Source organism: Neomonachus schauinslandi, chromosome 6 (assembly GCF_002201575.2).
Source record: "Neomonachus schauinslandi chromosome 6, ASM220157v2, whole genome shotgun sequence".
NCBI lineage: Eukaryota > Metazoa > Chordata > Mammalia > Carnivora > Phocidae > Neomonachus > Neomonachus schauinslandi.
In genome coordinates this window covers 1,440,645-1,459,310 of record NC_058408.1, presented here as the reverse complement: position 1 = coordinate 1,459,310, position 18,666 = coordinate 1,440,645, and the positions used below count along the sequence as shown (strand labels likewise).

The 18,666-nt window shown below is 40.6% G+C and overlaps 1 protein-coding gene across 2 annotated transcripts in view; it reads left to right on the top strand.

Annotated features, from left to right (window-relative positions):
* ASH1L (ASH1 like histone lysine methyltransferase) overlaps positions 1–18,666 on the top strand; it is a 166,395-nt gene that overhangs the window by 34,083 nt on the left and 113,646 nt on the right. For both annotated transcript variants that reach the window (XM_021682126.2, XM_044915859.1), the window contains exon 2: positions 2,579–7,148. In XM_021682126.2, coding sequence (XP_021537801.1) covers positions 2,579–7,148 — 4,570 coding nt within the window. The remainder of the gene's footprint in view (positions 1–2,578; positions 7,149–18,666) is intronic.

Below are 18,666 nucleotides of genomic sequence, written 5' to 3'. Positions count from 1 at the left end.
TCTCCCTCTCCACTCCCCCTGCTTGTGTTCCCTCTCTCGCTGTCTCTCCCTCTGTCAGATAGATAAGTAGAATCTTAAAAAAAAAAAAAAAAGAAAAGAAAGGCGTCTGAGTGGCTCAGTCAGTTAAGTATCTGACCCTTGATTTCGGGTAAGGTCATGATCTCAGGGTTGTGGGATCGAACCCCGTATGGGGCTCTGCGCTTAGTGAGGAGTCTGCTTGTCTCTCTCTCCCTCTGCCCTTCCCCCTACTTGTGCTTGTGCACTCTCTCTCATCTCTAAAATAAATACATAAATCTTAAAGGTAACTCAAAATAATTGTTTTCCATGTAGCTATGTAGTTAATTTGATAGATGTATTTGTTTACATTGTTTTAATATTTAGAGATTTGGAATATTTTTCTATATGATACAATTTTGTTTCTTAAATATTTAAAACAGTAATTGCAAAGTTAGAACCATAAGCAAATGCAGAGAGATCTAACTTCTAGGTTTCTTTCCTCCCTTATACGTTACCATTTTCGTTCATCTTTGTTTTTTTTCTTCCATGTTTAATATAATCAGGTATATATTCATATTTCTCTATCCTGCTTTTTTCATCTAACAGTATATTCTTGAAGAGCATCACAGCAGTACGTTGACATCTCCTTTTTTTTTTTTTTCCAGTTTCATAGTACTCTGTTGTACAGATATACTTTGGTTTATTGAGCTACTCTCCTGTAGGTAATCATTTTAGGGATTTGCTATTAAAATAGTGGTAGGAGCACCTGGCTGGCTCATTCGGGGTAGCATGTGACTCTTGGTCTCAGGATTGTGACTTCAAGCCCCATGCAGGGTATAGAGATTACCTAAAAATAAAATCTTAAAACATAGTGGTACATTTTATGGCTTTCTGCAGCCGTTCTATTTCTGCCAATGTGTCTTAGAATAGATCTCCCACAGTGGGATTCCTTGGTCACAGGTGTAGTTAATGTAGGTGGTAGTTTCCCAGTTCTCACCTATCTCCCTGCTGTAGGAGTCACCCCATGTTACATAGAGTTCCTGTCTGGATGCTTGAGTTTGTGTTTTGTTGCTGTGCCCTGTTCCATTGGTTCTTTTGTCTTTTCATGTGTCAGTTCCATACTGTTTTCATGATAGAAGCTTTGAAAACATTTGATACAGTTATTCCCTTGCTTTTCTTCTTTTTATGTTTGGGTTGGGGGGCAGAGGGATAGAGAATCTTAAGCAGGCTCCACAGATGAGGGGCTCGATTTCACAACTCTGAATCATGACCTGAGCTGAAAATAAGACACATTTAGGCAACTGAGCCACCCAGGGGCCCCTACTTTTCTTCTTTTTAGATTTTGCTAGCTATTCTTGCTTGTCTGTTTTTTCCAATGAATGTGATAATTTTTCTTATTTCTGAAAGAAATCCTGGTGGTATTTTTATTGGGATAGTGTTAAATTTATAAATTTGTTTAGGGAAAAATTGTCATCTTTATGTCTTCTTATCCACGAACACAGTATATCTTTCCATTTGTTCAAGTGTTTCTATTTCATGGTTAACAAGAACTTTGTCAATTATACTTCAATTGTTTAAAAAAAAAAAATCTATGCTGAAGGAAAAAAGAAGAACTGGAAAAAAGAACTCTTTTTTTTTTTTTAAGATTTTATTTATTTATTTGACAGAGAGGGAGAGAGCACAAGCAGGGGAAGCAATAGGCAGAGGGAGAGGGAGAAGCTGGCTCCCCACTGAGCCAGGAGCCTGATGCAGGGCTCAATCCCAGGACGCTGGGATCCTGGGCTCGTGACCTGAGCCAAAGGCAGACGCTTAACTGACTAAGCCACCCAGGCGTTCCAGAAGACAACTCTCTAATTGCTATCCAAAAGTAAAACAGATTGCTCTATGAAGTAACGAATTCACTTGAAAAGTATATGGTGAAGATTCATGAACTGGATAACAATTTATGTTAATGACTTAAAAGTTATTTCCTAAAATGTTATATAAAATACATTCTAAAGAAAATACGAATGTATTTCATTGTCCTTTTAATTCTTGTCACTTAAGAGGGAACTGGAGTGACTACTCATTCAAGACCATAAGTGAGAGTGAGCTAAAGGAGTGGAAGTGGGTGGGGTCGTACAGTGCTGGTTGGAAATCTTTGAAATCAATGAAGGAGGTAGGCTGTGATCGATTATTTTAAAAGAGGACCATGGGATATTGTAACAGTATTTCTCTTCTCAGAAACAGTGTATTTGTATGCTAATGTGTATTTAGTTTAAAGTAAAGTAAGAGTAGACTGGTAATTTGCCTTTTTAAAACAATGTCAAAAAATAATAGGGATTTTTCTAAATACTGAGTAATACATAGGTTTATGTGGTAGGTTGGAAGTCAACAAAGAACATTTTGCTAGCCTCTGACAGCAGCAGAGGAACTCATATCCTGTGACCCAGTGTAACATTCATCAGGTTTTTTTTCAAAAAAAAAAGCACTGTTGCCTACCTTTTATCTGATATGTGATCAGTTGGTTTGTTCACTTGTAATGCTAACCTGAAGTGATAGGTTTACTCTCTCTGAATCCTTTTTCTTGTTCAAATTTTAGGACCCTTCAAAGTTGTACAAGAAAACAGGTGATGTTGCAGCCATTGAATGCCAATCTGAAGAGAGCATCCATCTTCATTCACAGGGAGAAAACAGTCCTTTGTCTAAGAAGCTTTCTCCAGTGCACTCAGAAATGACAGATTACATTAATGCGGCATCATCTACTCTTGTTGGTAGCCGGGATCCTGATTTAAAGGACAGAGCGTTACTTAATGGAGGAACGAGTGTAACAGAAAAGTTGGCACAGCTCATTGCAACTTGTCCTCCCTCTAAGTCTTCCAAGACTAAACCGAAGAAGTTAGGAACTGGCACTACTGCAGGGCTGGTTAGCAAGGATTTGATCAGGAAAGCAGGTGTTGGCTCTGTAGCTGGAATAATACATAAAGACTTAATAAAAAAACCAGCTATCAGCACAGCAGTTGGATTGGTAACTAAAGATCCTGGGAAAAAGCCAGTGTTTAATGCAACAGTAGGATTGGTCAATAAGGACTCTGTGAAAAAACTAGGAGCTGGCACGACAGCGGTATTCATTAATAAAGACTTAGGCAGAAAGCCAGGGACTGTCACTACAGTAGGACTGCTGAGCAAGGATTCAGGAAAGAAGCTAGGAATTGGTATTGTTCCAGGTTTAGTGAATAAGGAATCTGGAAAGAAGTTAGGACTCGGCACTGTGGTCGGACTGGTTAATAAAGACTTGGGCAAGAAGTTGAGTTCTACTGTTGGCCTCGTGGCCAAGGACTGTGCAAAGAAGATTGTAGCCAATTCAACAATGGGATTAGTTACTAAGGACATGGGAAAGAAACTAGTGAGTTGTTCTATGGCAGGACTGGTCAGTAAAGACGCCATAAACCTTAAAGCCGAAGCACTGCTCCCCACTCAGGAACCACTTAAGGCTTCTTGTAGTACAAGCATCAGTAGTCATGAAAGTCAGGAACTTCCTGAATCCCTGAAAGATAGTACCACCAGCAAAACTTTTGAGAAGAATGTTATACGGCAGAGTAAAGAGAGCATATTGGAAAAGTTCTCAGTTCGAAAAGAAATCATTAATTTGGAGAAAGAAATGTTTAATGAAGGAACATGCATTCAGCAAGACAGTTTCTCATCCAGTGACAGGGGGCCTTATGAAACCTCAAAGCATGAAAAGCAACCTCCCGTATATTGCACTTCTCCGGACTTTCAAATGGGAGCTGCTTCTGATGCATCTACAGCAAAATCCCCTTTTAGTGCAGTAGGAGAAAGCAATCTCCCTTCCCCATCACCTACTGTATCTGTTAATCCTTTAACCAGAAGTCCCCCTGAAACTTCTTCACAATTGGCCCCTAATCCGTTACTTTTAAGTCCTACCACAGAATTAATGGAAGAAATTTCTGAATCTGTTGGCAAGAACCAGTTTCCTTCTGAAAGTACCCACTTGAACATTGGTCATAGGTCTGTGGGTCACAGCATGAATATTGAATGTAAAGGGATCGATAAAGAGCTAACTGATTCAAAAACTACACATATAGATATTCCAAGAATAAGCTCTTCCCTGGGAAAAAAGCCAAGTTTGACTTCTGAATCCAGTATTCACGCAATTACCCCTTCAGTTGTTAACTTCACTAGTTTATTTAGTAACAAGCCCTTTCTAAAACTTGGTGCAGTAACTGCATCTGACAAACACTGCCAGGTTGCTGAAAGTCTCAGCTCTAGTTTGCAGTCCAAACCATTAAAAAAAAGGAAAGGAAGAAAACCTCGGTGGACTAAAGTGGTGGCACGAAGCACATGCCGGTCTCCAAAAGGGCTAGAACTAGAAAGATCAGAGCTTTTTAAAAATGTTTCATGTAGCTCACTATCAAATAGTAATTCCGAGCCAGCCAAGTTTATGAAAAACATTGGACCATCTTCATTTGTAGATCATGACTTCCTTAAACGTCGATTGCCAAAGTTGAGCAAGTCCACAACTCCATCTCTTGCTCTCTTAACTGATAGTGAAAAAACGTCTCACAAGGCTTTTGCTCCTCACAAACTATCCTCCAGTATGTGTGTCTCTAGTGACCTTTTGTCTGATATTTATAAGCCCAAAAGAGGAAGACCTAAAGCTAAGGAGATGCCTCAACTGGAAGGTCCACCTAAAAGGACTTTAAAAATACCTGCCTCTAAAGTTTTTTCTTTGCAGTCTAAGGAAGAACAAGAACCCCCAATTTTACAGCCAGAAATTGAAATTCCTTCCTTCAAACAAAGTCTTTCTGTGTCTCCCTTTCCGAAAAAACGAGGCAGACCTAAGAGGCAGATGAGGTCACCGGTCAAGATGAAGCCACCTGTACTCTCAGTGGCTCCGTTTGTTGCCACTGAGAGTCCAAGCAAGCTGGAGTCTGAAAGTGACAACCATCGAAGCAGCAGTGATTTCTTTGAGAGTGAGGATCAGCTTCAGGACCCAGATGATCTGGACGACAGTCATAGGCCAACTGTCTGCAGCATGAGTGACCTTGAGATGGAACCAGATAAAAAAATTTCTAAGAGAAACAATGGACAATTAATGAAAACAATTATCCGCAAAATAAATAAAATGAAGACTTTAAAGAGGAAGAAACTGTTGAATCAGATTCTTTCAAGCTCTGTAGAATCAAGTAATAAAGGGAAAGTGCAATCCAAACTCCATAATACAGTGTCAAGTCTTGCTGCCACGTTTGGCTCTAAATTGGGCCAACAGATAAATGTCAGCAAGAAAGGAACCATTTACATAGGAAAGAGAAGGGGTCGAAAACCAAAAACTGTCTTAAATGGCATTCTTTCTGGTAGCCCTACCAGCCTTGCTGTCCTTGAGCAAACCGCTCAGCAGGCAGCTGGTTCAGCATTAGGACAGATACTTCCCCCTTTACTGCCTTCCTCTGCTAGTAGTTCTGAGATTCTTCCATCACCTATTTGCTCTCAGTCTTCTGGGACGAGTGGAGGTCAGAGCCCTGTAAGTAGTGATGCAGGCTTTGTTGAACCCAGTTCAGTGCCATATTTGCATTTACACTCCAGACAGGGCAGCATGATTCAGACTCTTGCAATGAAGAAGGCCTCAAAGGGGAGGAGGCGACTCTCTCCTCCTACTTTGTTGCCAAATTCTCCTTCACACTTGAGTGAACTCACCTCTCTGAAAGAAGCTACTCCTTCTCCCATTAGTGAATCTCATAGTGATGAGACCATTCCCAGTGATAGTGGAATTGGAACAGATAATAACAGCACATCAGACAGAGCAGAGAAATTTTGTGGACAGAAAAAGAGGAGGCATTCTTTTGAACATGTTTCTCTGATACCTCCTGAAACCTCTACAGTCCTGAGCAGTCTTAAAGAAAAACATAAACATAAATGTAAGCGCAGGAATCACGATTACCTCAGCTATGACAAGATGAAAAGGCAGAAACGAAAACGGAAAAAGAAATACCCTCAGCTCCGAAGCAGACAAGATCCGGACTTTATTGCAGATCTGGAGGAATTGATAAGTCGTCTGAGTGAAATTCGAATCACCCATCGAAGTCATCATTTTATCCCCCGAGACTTGCTGCCAACTATTTTTCGAATCAACTTTAATAGTTTCTATACGCATCCTTCTTTCCCCTTAGACCCTTTGCACTACATTCGAAAACCTGACTTAAAGAAGAAGAGAGGGAGACCTCCTAAGATGAGGGAGGCAATGGCTGAGATGCCCTTCATGCATAGCCTTAGTTTTCCTCTTTCTAGTACTGGATTCTATCCCTCCTATGGCATGCCTTATTCTCCCTCACCCCTTACAGCCACTCCCCTAGGATTAGGTTACTATGGAAGGTACCCTCCCACTCTCTATCCTCCTCCTCCTTCTCCTTCTTTCACCCCCCCACTTCCACCTCCTTCCTATATGCATGCTGGTCATTTACTTCTCAATCCCACCAAATACCATAAGAAAAAGCATAAGCTACTTCGACAGGAGGCCTTTCTCACAACCAGCAGGACTCCCCTCCTTTCCATGAGTACCTACCCTAGTGTCCCTCCTGAGATGGCCTATGGTTGGATGGTCGAGCACAAACATAGGCACCGTCACAAGCACAGAGAACACCGTTCTTCTGAGCAACCCCAGGTTTCCATGGACACTGGCTCTTCCAGATCTGTTTTGGAGTCTTTGAAGCGCTATCGATTTGGAAAGGAAACTGTTGGAGAGCGATATAAACATAAGGAAAAGCACCGATGTCATATGTCCTGCCCTCATCTCTCTCCTTCCAAAAGCTTAATAAATAGAGAAGAACAGTGGGTCCACCGAGAGCCTTCAGAATCTAGTCCACTGGCTTTGGGATTGCAAACACCTTTACAGATTGACTGTTCGGAGAGTTCTCCAGGTTCATCCCTTGGAGGGTTCACTCCCACCTCTGATCCAGCTAGCAGTGACGAGCACACAAACCTTTTCACAAGTGCAAAAGTGCAAGGCAGCTGCAGAGTTTCAAACCCTAACTCCAGTGGCCGGAAGAAACTAACTGACAGTCCTGGACTGTTCTCTGCACAGGACACTGCACTAACTCGGCCTCACAGGAAAGAGCCACTGCCTTCCAGCGAAAGGGCGGTACAGACCATGACAGGTAAGGCGGTGATTTCTTCGTTTCCTTGTTACTTGTGTGCGAAAAGAAGGCTATTTTGCCTACAGGTTGCCTGATACATGTATGTGAACCTTTAATAGATCTACTGGTTTTTGGTTTGTTTTTGTTTTTATAAATAAATGTGGAATGTTGTCTTCAAAGTTCTCATTTTCAATAGATGTGAGAAGTAAGATAAGGCATGCTTTTGCAATAATTTTGAATATTGAGAAGAGATATTATATAAACAAATAACACTCAACTTTTGGAAACCAGGCAAAATGATTCTTTCTTATGCAGAAAAGCCATTACACAGTTTCTTCAGTGATAAATGGCTCTTAGATATCTGTTAGTAGCTGTGCAGGATTTTTAATATATGCTAATCTAATAATTATAAGTGATTTAATGTTATAGGAAGAAATGTTGTTAACCCTGTATGTCTCATAATAAAAATCTAAGCATTCAAAATTATCAGCTTCATAAAAGGTAACAATATTCAGAGGGACTTCATTCTGCAGAGTTATCTCTAGATATCTTCATAAAAGCTGCTTCAAATGTATATAAAATGACATGAAGCAAATCTAGATAATAAATACATTTGTAACATCTACAAAGTGTCTTAAGAAGTGAAACAAAGATAGAAAACAAGAAACAGGCAGCATTGCCCAATCGTGTAGAAGGCATCTCTAATCAGAAGTTCTTTATCAGAGATCTCAACTCTGGGGGTTTGTAAATTAACCCTAGGGAGTCCATAGAACCTCTCTTGTTATAAATAAAATTATGTGTATGTATGCTTGTGTGTGTTTTTCAGGAGAAAATCCATACATTTCATCAGATTCTCTAAGTAAATTCTCTAAGCCTCTATATCCATTCCTATAAAATGGTAATAATAAGGTAATCATGACAAGTAATGAGATTATAGTGTTTACTGAAGGGGTTTGCACATAGTAAGTACATAGATGTTAATGTTAATTGGTAGTAGTTTTCCCCCAAAGATTAAAAACTTGTGCATGAGAGGAAATGATAAACCCCTCAGAGATAAGTTTTTGCTCCTGATGTTCATTATTCATGAACTTTTAAAAAAACTAAAAGCCATTTTGGTTCAGAAACTGAGCATTCTTTAGTTTTTAACAGTGTAATAAAGAGAAAAAAATGTTCCTAAACTTATAATTAGATTCATTCAGTAAGTACTTGATAAATATTTAATCAACAACAGTTATTGAATATCTGTCTGCCAGGCATTCTACTTTGTGGGCCCTTGTGATATACTAGGGAATAAGGGATGCAAGTTCATTGTTCTCATGCAACTTACAATGGAGGAGAGGGGTAATAAAAAAACTTACATGTTAAATGTCATTAAAAATCAATAAAGGGATATTAAAAAAAAAAGAATAAGAACAGGGTCTATGAGAGTGTGGAATGGGGGGCCTAACTCAGCAAGCCATCCTTGAGAAAGTGACTCTAAACTGTTTGTTACGTGAAGGATGAGCAGCAGTTAGCTGGGAAAATGGGATTCCATTTACTCATTCATTCATTCATTCATTCAATCCTTCCTTTATTTATTAAATTCTAAAACGTGGTGCTGTTCCTGGTGTATAGTAAAGACATGATGGCAGGCCTCATTAACTTTCAGCTTTAGTGAAGGAAGACACAGCGTAGCAAGCACGCAGATAAAGGCATAATTGAGGAAAAACGCCATCAAGTTGATGCAACAGTGTCAAGATGGATCATTAGGGGAGAGGGACACCTATTTAGATAAAGTTACTAGTTATGGCCCAAGGACAAAAAGTTGAAGGATGAGAAGCCCCTGGCTTCTCAAGCTGAGGTTTCAGTAAAGAGCACAGTTGAAGGTCCTGGACGAAGAGCTTGGATGTTAGACTCTGCGGCGGGGTCACTGTGGTCGGACAGGAACACAGAATGGTTCCAGAGTTGTGGCAAATAGAGAAGCCAGACTGTGTCCGGAGAGTTTAGGTTTTATACTAGGCTTAGGTAAGGGACAGAGGGGTGTTGATTTTAGATTTGCTTTTTTAAAAGATCATTCTGGCCCATGTGTGAACACTGCACTGCAGAGGAGAAAAATAGCTATAGGGAGACTGGTTTGTAGGTGGCGCGGTGGTCTGTCTGGAGGAAACGGTGGCACTTAGGTGAGCAGCTGGTCGACTTGTGCAGGCACACTGGAGAGGGCTGGTGCCAGCCGGGAGGAGGCACACATTTAAGGAGAGCACAGTTTTCACTTTTAATCTGCGTAACCTTTGGGATGCCTTTAGAACATTCAAGTGGAGATACTGAGCAGGCAGTTGGAGATCTAGTTCTGGAGCTCAATAAAGATGTTTTGGCTGGAGATAGGGGCATTTCACTAGGAGGTTTTGAGAAACTGTCAATATCATTCACTGAAAATAAAAGGGCTTCTGGAAAAGATAAAGCTGGGAGCAGATTCGCCAAATGTATGCAACTTTGTAACCAGAACACCAAGAAAAATAATTCTAGAAAATGCCAGCAGCAGTTAAAAAGACAAGTTGTTTAATAAATAAAGAGATACTCCAGTAAACATAGGCTTTAACTTTTTAGGAAATAAAAGTAACTTGATAGAAGGGACTATAAAGAAGGGTTGAAGCTGCTCAGCTGGAGACCCAAAAATTGGCAAATAAATGAAGTGATGCCACATATAGCTGGTTCTGGTTTATTGTCCTTGTTTGGTTTTTTTGTATGGAGATTGGGGGAAAGCACAGGATAAGCACTCATCAGAAAATCTCTGACCAGTTGGAGCCAAGAAGAGGAATATGGGATGAATGATGAATGGGCACTGTGAAGAGAAGTGCATTGCTCCATGGTTTACTCCATTTCATTTGTGTGAATATATTCTCTTCCACTGTTAACTTGGTGCTTCAGAACATTAATGTGCTTTGAAAAATCATGTGTGGACTCGCACAATTTCCATATTGTCCTGGTATTCTTCTCTTTATCAGTTATGTGTGGGCTCTTTCACTGTACTATTAAAAAAAAAAAAAAAGATTATAAATTTACGAACCGTCTGTGTATCTGTCATCGTGTGATGGATGGTGCTCCCCTAAGGAGGGAGTACAGAGTGAGAAAGGAGGGCCTAGGACCGCCCGAGGAACTGCAGTATTTAAAGTAATGATTAGGGGCCCCTGGGTGGCTCAGTCGTTAAGCGTCTGCCTTTGGCTCAGGTCATGACCCCAGGGTTCTGGGATCCACCCCCGCATCGGGCTCCCTGCTCTATGGGAAGCCTGCTTCCCCCTCTCCCACTCCCCCTGCTTGTGTTCCCTCTCTCGCTGTGTCTCTCTCTGTCAAATAAATAAATTAAAATCTTTAAAAATAAAATAAATAAAGTAGTGATTAACAGCCATTTGGTTTATCTGGGACCATTTGTGATCTCTTCTGTTTTTAAAAAATTAATTGCTTAAGTTTAAAAATCTGGAGATTTCGAGGGGCGCCTGGGTGGCTCAGTCGTTAAGTGTCTGCCTTCGGCTCAGGTCATGATCCCAGGGTCCTGGGATCGAGCCCCGCATCGGGCTCCCTGCTCGGGGGAGACCCTGCTTCTCCCTCTGCTGCTTGTGTTCTCTATCTCTCTGTCAAATAAATAAATAAAATCTTAAAAAAAAAAAAAAAATCTGGAGATTTCACATAAGAGTGAAAGTCTTCTGAAGTCTGCTTTTCTTTAGAAGAAAAATCAGAACATCTGGCAACAGTTAATCCACATTTCCTGGATGACATCAGTGGCTGTGTCTCAGTAGTAGCAGGCCCCCCCGACCCCCCACCCCCCGACCTTGGTTGGGATATGCATTCTTCAGCTCCCCTCAGTCCTCCGTTTCCTGTAGTTTTCTGTACCTGGCCTGGTTCAGATGTTCAAGCAGGGTATCTGTCTCTAAGGAACATTTGAGTTCGAGGCCTCTAAGAGTTATGAGAAGGAACTTATAAGAGGTGTAGGATTGAGGTGAAGGTGAGTGAGAAGACAGATGAGGTGGTTGAATGTATTATCTACATAAACATTAGAGTCACCCAAGAGACCCCTTACAGGAGGTGGGCTGGAAGAATAAATGTGAGCCTGGTTTCAGTGTCCTCAGGAAATGAGATAACCGGTCTAATACAGGAAAATATTTGCTTTAAGAATAAGAACGTGTCTCCTTCCCCTTTAAAACAATAACAAAACCATTAAGGTCTCTCTGAAGTCACTGTTCTGACACTAATTTTGTACCATAACTGGGTGTCCTACAGTTCAGTTCTGATACTAGTTACCTGGAGTTAGGAAAGACTCAGCAAGTTAAGAGCAAAGTCCTTCAAAGACCTACCTTACTGTGCAGGGCAAGTTTCAGTGACCCAGTCCACCCACACTGTGGTCTAGCCTGCTACAAATTTGAGGCTTCCCACAACCCCTCAGTTGTGATAATTTGGTAGAACGACTCAGAACTAACTGAAACCGGGCACCTGGGTGGCTCAGTTGGTTAAGCGACTGCCTTCGGCTCAGGTCCTGATCCTGGAGTCCCTGGATGGAGTCCCACATCGGGCTCCCTGCTCGGCAGGGAGTCTGCTTCTCCCTCTGACCCTCCCCCATCTCGTGCTCTCTCTCTCAAATAAATAAATAAAATCTTTAAAAAAAAAAAAAGAAGAACTAACTGAAACCACTGTACTTAGGATTACAGTTTTATTATAAAGGATGCAGATCAGGAATTGAAGAGATTTGTAGCAACGTCTAGAGTGGAGAAGGGGACACACTGCTTCCATGCCCTCTTTTTGTGGCATCTGGCTGTGTCGCCTCCCAGCATATCACTGTGTTCACCAATCAAGATGCAACACCAGGCCTCTGGGGCTAGAGTTTTTATTGGGCTTAATTACATCGGCATGATTGATTAAATCACTGACTGTGTAATTGAACCCAATCTCTCGCCCCTCTCCACTCACTGTAGATTGGGCTGGCCCAAAATCTCAGTCCTCTGATCCTGTGATTGGTCTTTCTAGTGAGCAGCCCCATCAGTGAGGCTATCTTGGGGCCCACCTTAAATCACCTCTTTGGCATAACAAAGACACTTCTATCACTCAGGAAATTCCAAGGGTTTTTGAAGCTCTTTGCCAGGAATCCGAGACAAAGAACAGATAAATTATTATATCAAAAGTCTGAATTCTTCTGTTAGCTTGTATCTTGGAGCCTCTCTATCTTCTTCACAATCACTCTTTTGATAAGCAAACAGAAATGTGTCTAGATTTTTTTTTTAAGATTTTATTTATTTGAGAGAGAGAGACCATGAGAAGAGGGGGGGCAGAGGGAGAAGCAGACTCCCAGCTGAGCAGGGAGCCCTGAGATCCTGAGATCATGACCTGAGCCAAAGGCAGTCACTTAAGCGACTGAGCCACCCAGGAGGCAGCCCCCTTCACAGTTATTGTCTATTGTTTGCCAGGAGCAGGGGATACAAGCATGAATAAAATGTCATTTCTTGCCATCAGGAATTTACAATTCAGCAGAAAACATAGACATGTATACAAATAATTATTGATAGCCCCAGGGGCATCTGGCTGGCCCAGTCAGTTGAGCCTGTGACTCTTGATCTCCAGGTTGTGAGTTTGCGTCCCACATTGGGTGTAGAGATTACTTAAAATCTTAAAAAAAGCAATTATTGATAGTTCCTAAAATGGAGATATTCACAACATGTTTTGGGGGTAGAGAAGAGAGGAACTGAGGAGATAGACATTTTTAGTTTAGTGTGCAAAGAATAAAGGGTGAAGACTATTGCTTACAGAGAAATAAGCTTTTCAGGGTCTTGGAGATCTGATAGTGTGCTTGGGTAACTGCAAACAGTTTGATATGGGACCCAGGAGATGAGGCTGGAAAGATAGGCAGGAGACAGATCATAAAACCTCTTGTTTATATAAGATACCAAGGAGTTAAATAGGGTTTACCCTATAGGCAATGGGAAGTTAAAGGTATGTATGTATGTATTTATTTATTTATTTAATTTTAATGTATTCATTTTAGAGAAAGAGCATGAGCACGAGCAGGGGGGGAGGCAGACTCCCTGCTGAGCAGGGAGCCCTATATGGGGCTCCATCCCAGGACCCCAGAATCATGACCTGAGCCAAAGGCAGATGTTCAACCGACTGAGCAACCCAGGCGCCCCGAAGTTAAAGGTTTTATTTTATTTTATTTTTTTTTAAAGATTTTATTTATTTGACAGAGAGAGACACAGCGAGAGAGGGAACACAAGCAGGGGGAGTGGGAGAGGGAGAAGCAGGCTTCCCGCAGAGCAGGGAGCCCGATGCGGGGCACGTTAAAGGTTTTAAAGAAGAATGATTTGCTGAGATTATATTGACAGCACTATGGTAGATGGACTGGAAAGATATCAGGTGTACCAGTTTGGGAATCATCCCAGCAAAATATTATGGGGGCCTGAACTAAGGTAGTGATGAAGAAAGCATAGTAGTCGATTTTAAGAAGAGGTGAGGAAAGGGGGAGATTTTAGAATGTCTGTAAGATCCCTCTTTTCAGGAATTGGTTGGACAGCCCTGTGACTGAATGAAAGGGGGCATATAGGAGGAGATGGTTGGAGCAGAAAGTGGATTTGGGTTTCATGCTGGTTACTGGGATGTGGAGATCTGTAGCTCAGAAGAGAAATCAGCCTGAAGATAAACGTTTTCGGGAAGTGACTGTGGAAGCTGTGAAAGCTCCCTGGAGACAGGGAGCATGCTGGGTTTGTCCTAAGGGGAGTTTACAGTCAGCGTCAGGTGCTGCAGAGACTGGTTAGAGAAGGACGGAAAGTGGACAGTTCGGTTTAGTATGTTATCTTTTGTGATCTCAGCAGTTTGTATAGTGGTAAATGTTAGATTTCTGAGGAAGTGCACACAGTTAGAATTCTTACAGCTTTAAATTTTGTAGCAATTCTGGTTTATTATTTACTCGTAATTACACATTCTGTCAAGAAAATATTTGCATCTTGTCAGTGAGGTGATTGTTTCAGTGTCACATTATTCTTAAAGTGAAAAGAGCATAACTAAACTTTGTTTTTTTAATTTTTTTTGAAGATTTATTTATTTTAGGGACGCCTGGGTGGCTCGGGCATTAGGCGGCTGCCTTCGGCTCAGGTCATGATCCCAGGGTCCTAGGATCGAGCCCCACATCGGGCTCCCTGCTCCGTGGGAAGCCTGCTTCTCCCTCTCCCACTCTCCCTGCTTGTGTTCCCTCTCTCGCTGTGTCTCTCTCTGTCAAAAAAAAATACACAAAATCTTAAAAAAAAAAAAAAAAGATTTATTTATTTTAGAGAGAAAGAGTGCAAGCAGGGGGATGGGGGGAGAGAAAGAGAATTCCAAGCAGACTCCCTGCTGAGCGCGGAGTCCCACATGGGGCTTGATCTCATAACCCTGACGTCATGACCTGAACCAAAACCGAGAGTTGGACACTCAACCCTCAACCAGTTGAGCCACCCAGGTGCCCTTAAACTTTGTTATTTTAAATTGACCTCAGTCTTAGCAGCTGATATTTTTTCTAGACATAATTTGGAGATAGATTCATTATACATTAATTGGTATCCTGTTAAAATATCCAAAAAACTACTTACTATACCATATATTACAAAATTGCCAATTACCTTCTGGACATTATCCTGAAATAGCTTCCAGTGGCCAAAGCAGAAATAGTTTAAGCAACAAAATTAGTAATGACAGTATGGATTATAATGTAAAGAATATGTAAATACCTACTATTCAATGTTGATATAAATAAATGATTGTATGGGGCGCCTGACTGGCTCAGTCAGAAGAGCATGCAACTCTTGATCTCGGGGTTGTGAGTTCAAGCCCCATGTTGGGTGTAGAGCTTACTTGGGGGGAAAAAATACGAGTACTTGATTAAATAGATCAGTGGAGGAAAGGACAAATCCTCCTTATGGAAGAATTCCAAATATTATATGTAGACTATCCTCTTCAAGGAGGTGGAGCTTAATTCCCCACTTTTTGAATATAGACTGAACTTAGCGACCTAAGGCCACATAACAGAATACAGAAAGGGTAAAATAGTAACTTTATAATGGAGAGGCCTAGCAGACAGCACCTTAACTGGGAGCAAGTTCAGTTTGACCAATGATAAATCAGAGGGCAACATGTACCCTCTGATACAATGTAGTATTCTTTCCAAAAACTCACATCCCCAGTACTCTTTTGAAAAACACAGGCCCAGTCTAATAATACTAAAACAAGCCCAAAAAAGGGACATTATACAAAATATGTGACCAGTACTCCTCAAAAGTATTAAGGACCTGAGAAAACAAGGAAAGACTGAGAAACTGTCTTAAATCAGAGGAGATTAAGGAGACATGACAACTAAATACAATGTGATATCCTAATTTGGACCCTAGAACAGGAAGAGGACATAAGTGAAAAAATTATGTTAAAGTTAAGTTCATAGTTTTGGCAAATGTACCATAGTTATATAAGAGGTTAACATTAGGGGAAGTTGGGTAAAGGATATATGAGAAGTCTTACTTCATACTGTCTTTACAAATCTTCTGTAAATTTAAAATTACTCCAACCAGTTTAGATTTTTTCTTAAAGCAGAGTATTGGGGCACCTGGGTAGCTCAGTCTTCTAAGCGTCTGCTCAGGTCATGGTCTCGGGGTCCTGGGGTCAAGTCCCACATTGGGCTCCCTGCACAGTGAGGAGTCCGCTTCTCCCTCTCCCTCTGCCCCTCCCCCACCCAGTGCGTGCGTGCGTGTGCGCGTGCGCGTGCGCGCGCGCAGGCACTCTGTCTCAGCTAAATAAAATCTTTTTAAAAAAAGAGTACTAATTATTGAATGAAGCCTATCTCAACTGATAACTGATTAAAGAAAAAAAAAGATGTTTGTATCGAGTAGATTTATCATTAAGTGTTCGTTGGCATAAAACAAGCATATCTGATTATGTTGATGTGAATATGAGAAAAATGAATAAAATTAGATCGGGGCACAGGTAGGAAGGATAGTCCTTCCCAGGTAGTCTGAAGCAGGGTTACTAACCTCTTGTTTCATAGATGGGCAAACTGGCAATTACTTGAGCAGATTTGGATTAAACAAATTAAATTGCATAAAGCTTTAAAAAGGGTAACAGGTCTAATTATTTTATAAATGATGTTTATGGGGTGTTTAGCTTATTTTAACTTATGTACCCTTCTATAGTAACTGTTACAGACTAATGGTCTAAGACCCGCCTGGTACACATGGAATTGTAGTGATTTCACATGGAAGCCAGGCCAGGCTTTCTAGCTTCATCCAGTCCTCATAACTAATCCAAGTTAATTAAGTATGTATTTACGTTAGGTAGACATCAGATAGGCCTAACGGGAAATAGTTTCTGACCTGGAGAATCACATATCCATCCCTGTTTTCCAGCATTTTCAGCTCATGGTTGGCTGTACATGTCAGAACCTGCAACCTGATTTCAAAATGGGGAGAGTGGTAGCATGGGGTATTTCCCATTTATAGCTTACAAATTATAGATGTATAAATACATATACACATACATACACACCCACATATATATTTAAAAATAGGTTTTGACAATTATTTTGTCCCCCAAGCATAAATTAGAGCTAAATTTTCTTTTTGTTTGGAAAAAAGTATATTCATTGTAAAAGCATAATAGTAGAAGTGACGTATACTGTGTTTTTTTCTTTTTAACTTAAGACTGTGCGCATTGATCAGAATTTTCTGATTTACGACAATTTCACCAGCATGTATAAAGATACACCCAAAAGTGAAGTGTGAACATGTGGAGATGAGGTCAGAAAATTGATTGTGCTGTTTTGTACAGTTTTGGGGATTTCCAGAGGAATTCCATTTCAGTGAATAATCTGATTTGGATATTATGAGAAATAGCCTAATTAGAGGGAAAAAAACACTTTTTAGCTTAAAAATCACCAGCATAGGCTCTGAATCATTCTCTCTTGTAGTGCATTTAATTGGTGAGTCAGATGAAATGTATTGCTCTCAGTAAATGTATTTTCCACAATTGAGAACAGCTGTTTTTTTCATGGACCAAGCTTTTGTCTCCGTGCTCAGCTCATTCAAGAGAAGCTTCCAGGGCTCCTGAGCTGTGAACCATAGCAAAGGATTCAGAATTTGAATCTGGAAACAAAAAAACCTGATCAGAAACTTCCAAATAGTTTGGTATTTTATGTTCACATTCTTTTACTATGGTATTCATTTGTATTATAACCAGTTTTGATTCATTCACTGATCAACAAACACTGCCAATAGCCTTGACTTGTAAATGATAATATAAACTTCTTTCTTCAAATTAAAATTTTACAATATGCATTAGTTTTGGTGAGCAGGAATGATTTAAATGTTAGAAACTAGTTTTAGGGGCGCCTGGGTGGCTCAGTCGTTAAGCGTCTGCCTTTGGCTCAGGTCATGATCCCAGGGTCCTGGGATCGAGCCCCGCATCGGGCTCCCTGCTCTGCGGGAGGCCTGCTTCTCCCTCTCCCACTCCCCCTGCTTGTGTTCCCTCTCTCGCTGTGTCTCTCTCTGTCAAATAAATAAATAAAATCTTTAAAAAAAAAAAAAAAAACTAGTTTTAAATATGTGATTTTGAAATAAATGTATATCATCTATAAACTGGTTACAGCATGGTGTCTTTCCAAATCTGGTACACTTAATCTGTTCTCCCGTAGCTTACCCAAAGATATTTCTAGCATTAGATACGTCAAACACAGGCACCTGGTTGGCTTAGTCGGAGGAGCGTGGGACTCTTGATCTCGGGGTCTTGAGTTCCAGCCCCACATTAGGTGTAGAGATTACTGAAAAATAAAATCCTTTTAAAAGAGAAAGAAAGAAACGTCAAACATTCTGCTTACCCAAACCATTCCCTGGTTTCTTGGGTCTTTAGTGCTGAGCTCCCAACAGGGCATGACCAGAATTCATAACTATAAGTTATGAAAATTTTCATAGTGGATTTACACTGAAGAAATACATGATTTATCCAACCAGCCGTTGGTTTCATTCATTGTGTTCTTTTGTTAATTTACATTTGGAAATTCCTCATTTTTAGCCTAGGATACTCCGGGCTTCAATGAAGTAGTTAGGTTGAGTTATTATTCCAGTTTTTTCTTTGCGACGCCTTCCACTCCCATGCTAATATCTCTGCCCATTTGTCTTCACACCCAGGCATCTGTAAATGTAGTATTTCTTTTTTATCTTAGAGTGGTTTCAGTTCCTGCTGTGTAGACATCAAGCAAGGTATCTTGTGACAAATCAACTTCAGGACAGCTTCTTGGTTTCCACCCACTTTTGGGTATCATGGAAAGATTTCCAGATTCTTGTCCCTTAAAATCCAGTTATGTTCTTTTTTTGTTTTCTCAACTTTCTGTCTTTCTTATCCATGATTTCCTCTTATGGTTTTGCTGTATAAGTATCATCTTTCCCCCTTTTTGTCTAATTTGGCAAAAATGTTTCCCCAAAGTCTGTCTTTATGTTTAAAAGCTCATTGAATAGTGGCCAGGTAAAACCCAGAGACCATATAGTCAATACGACTTCCAAGGCTCCTT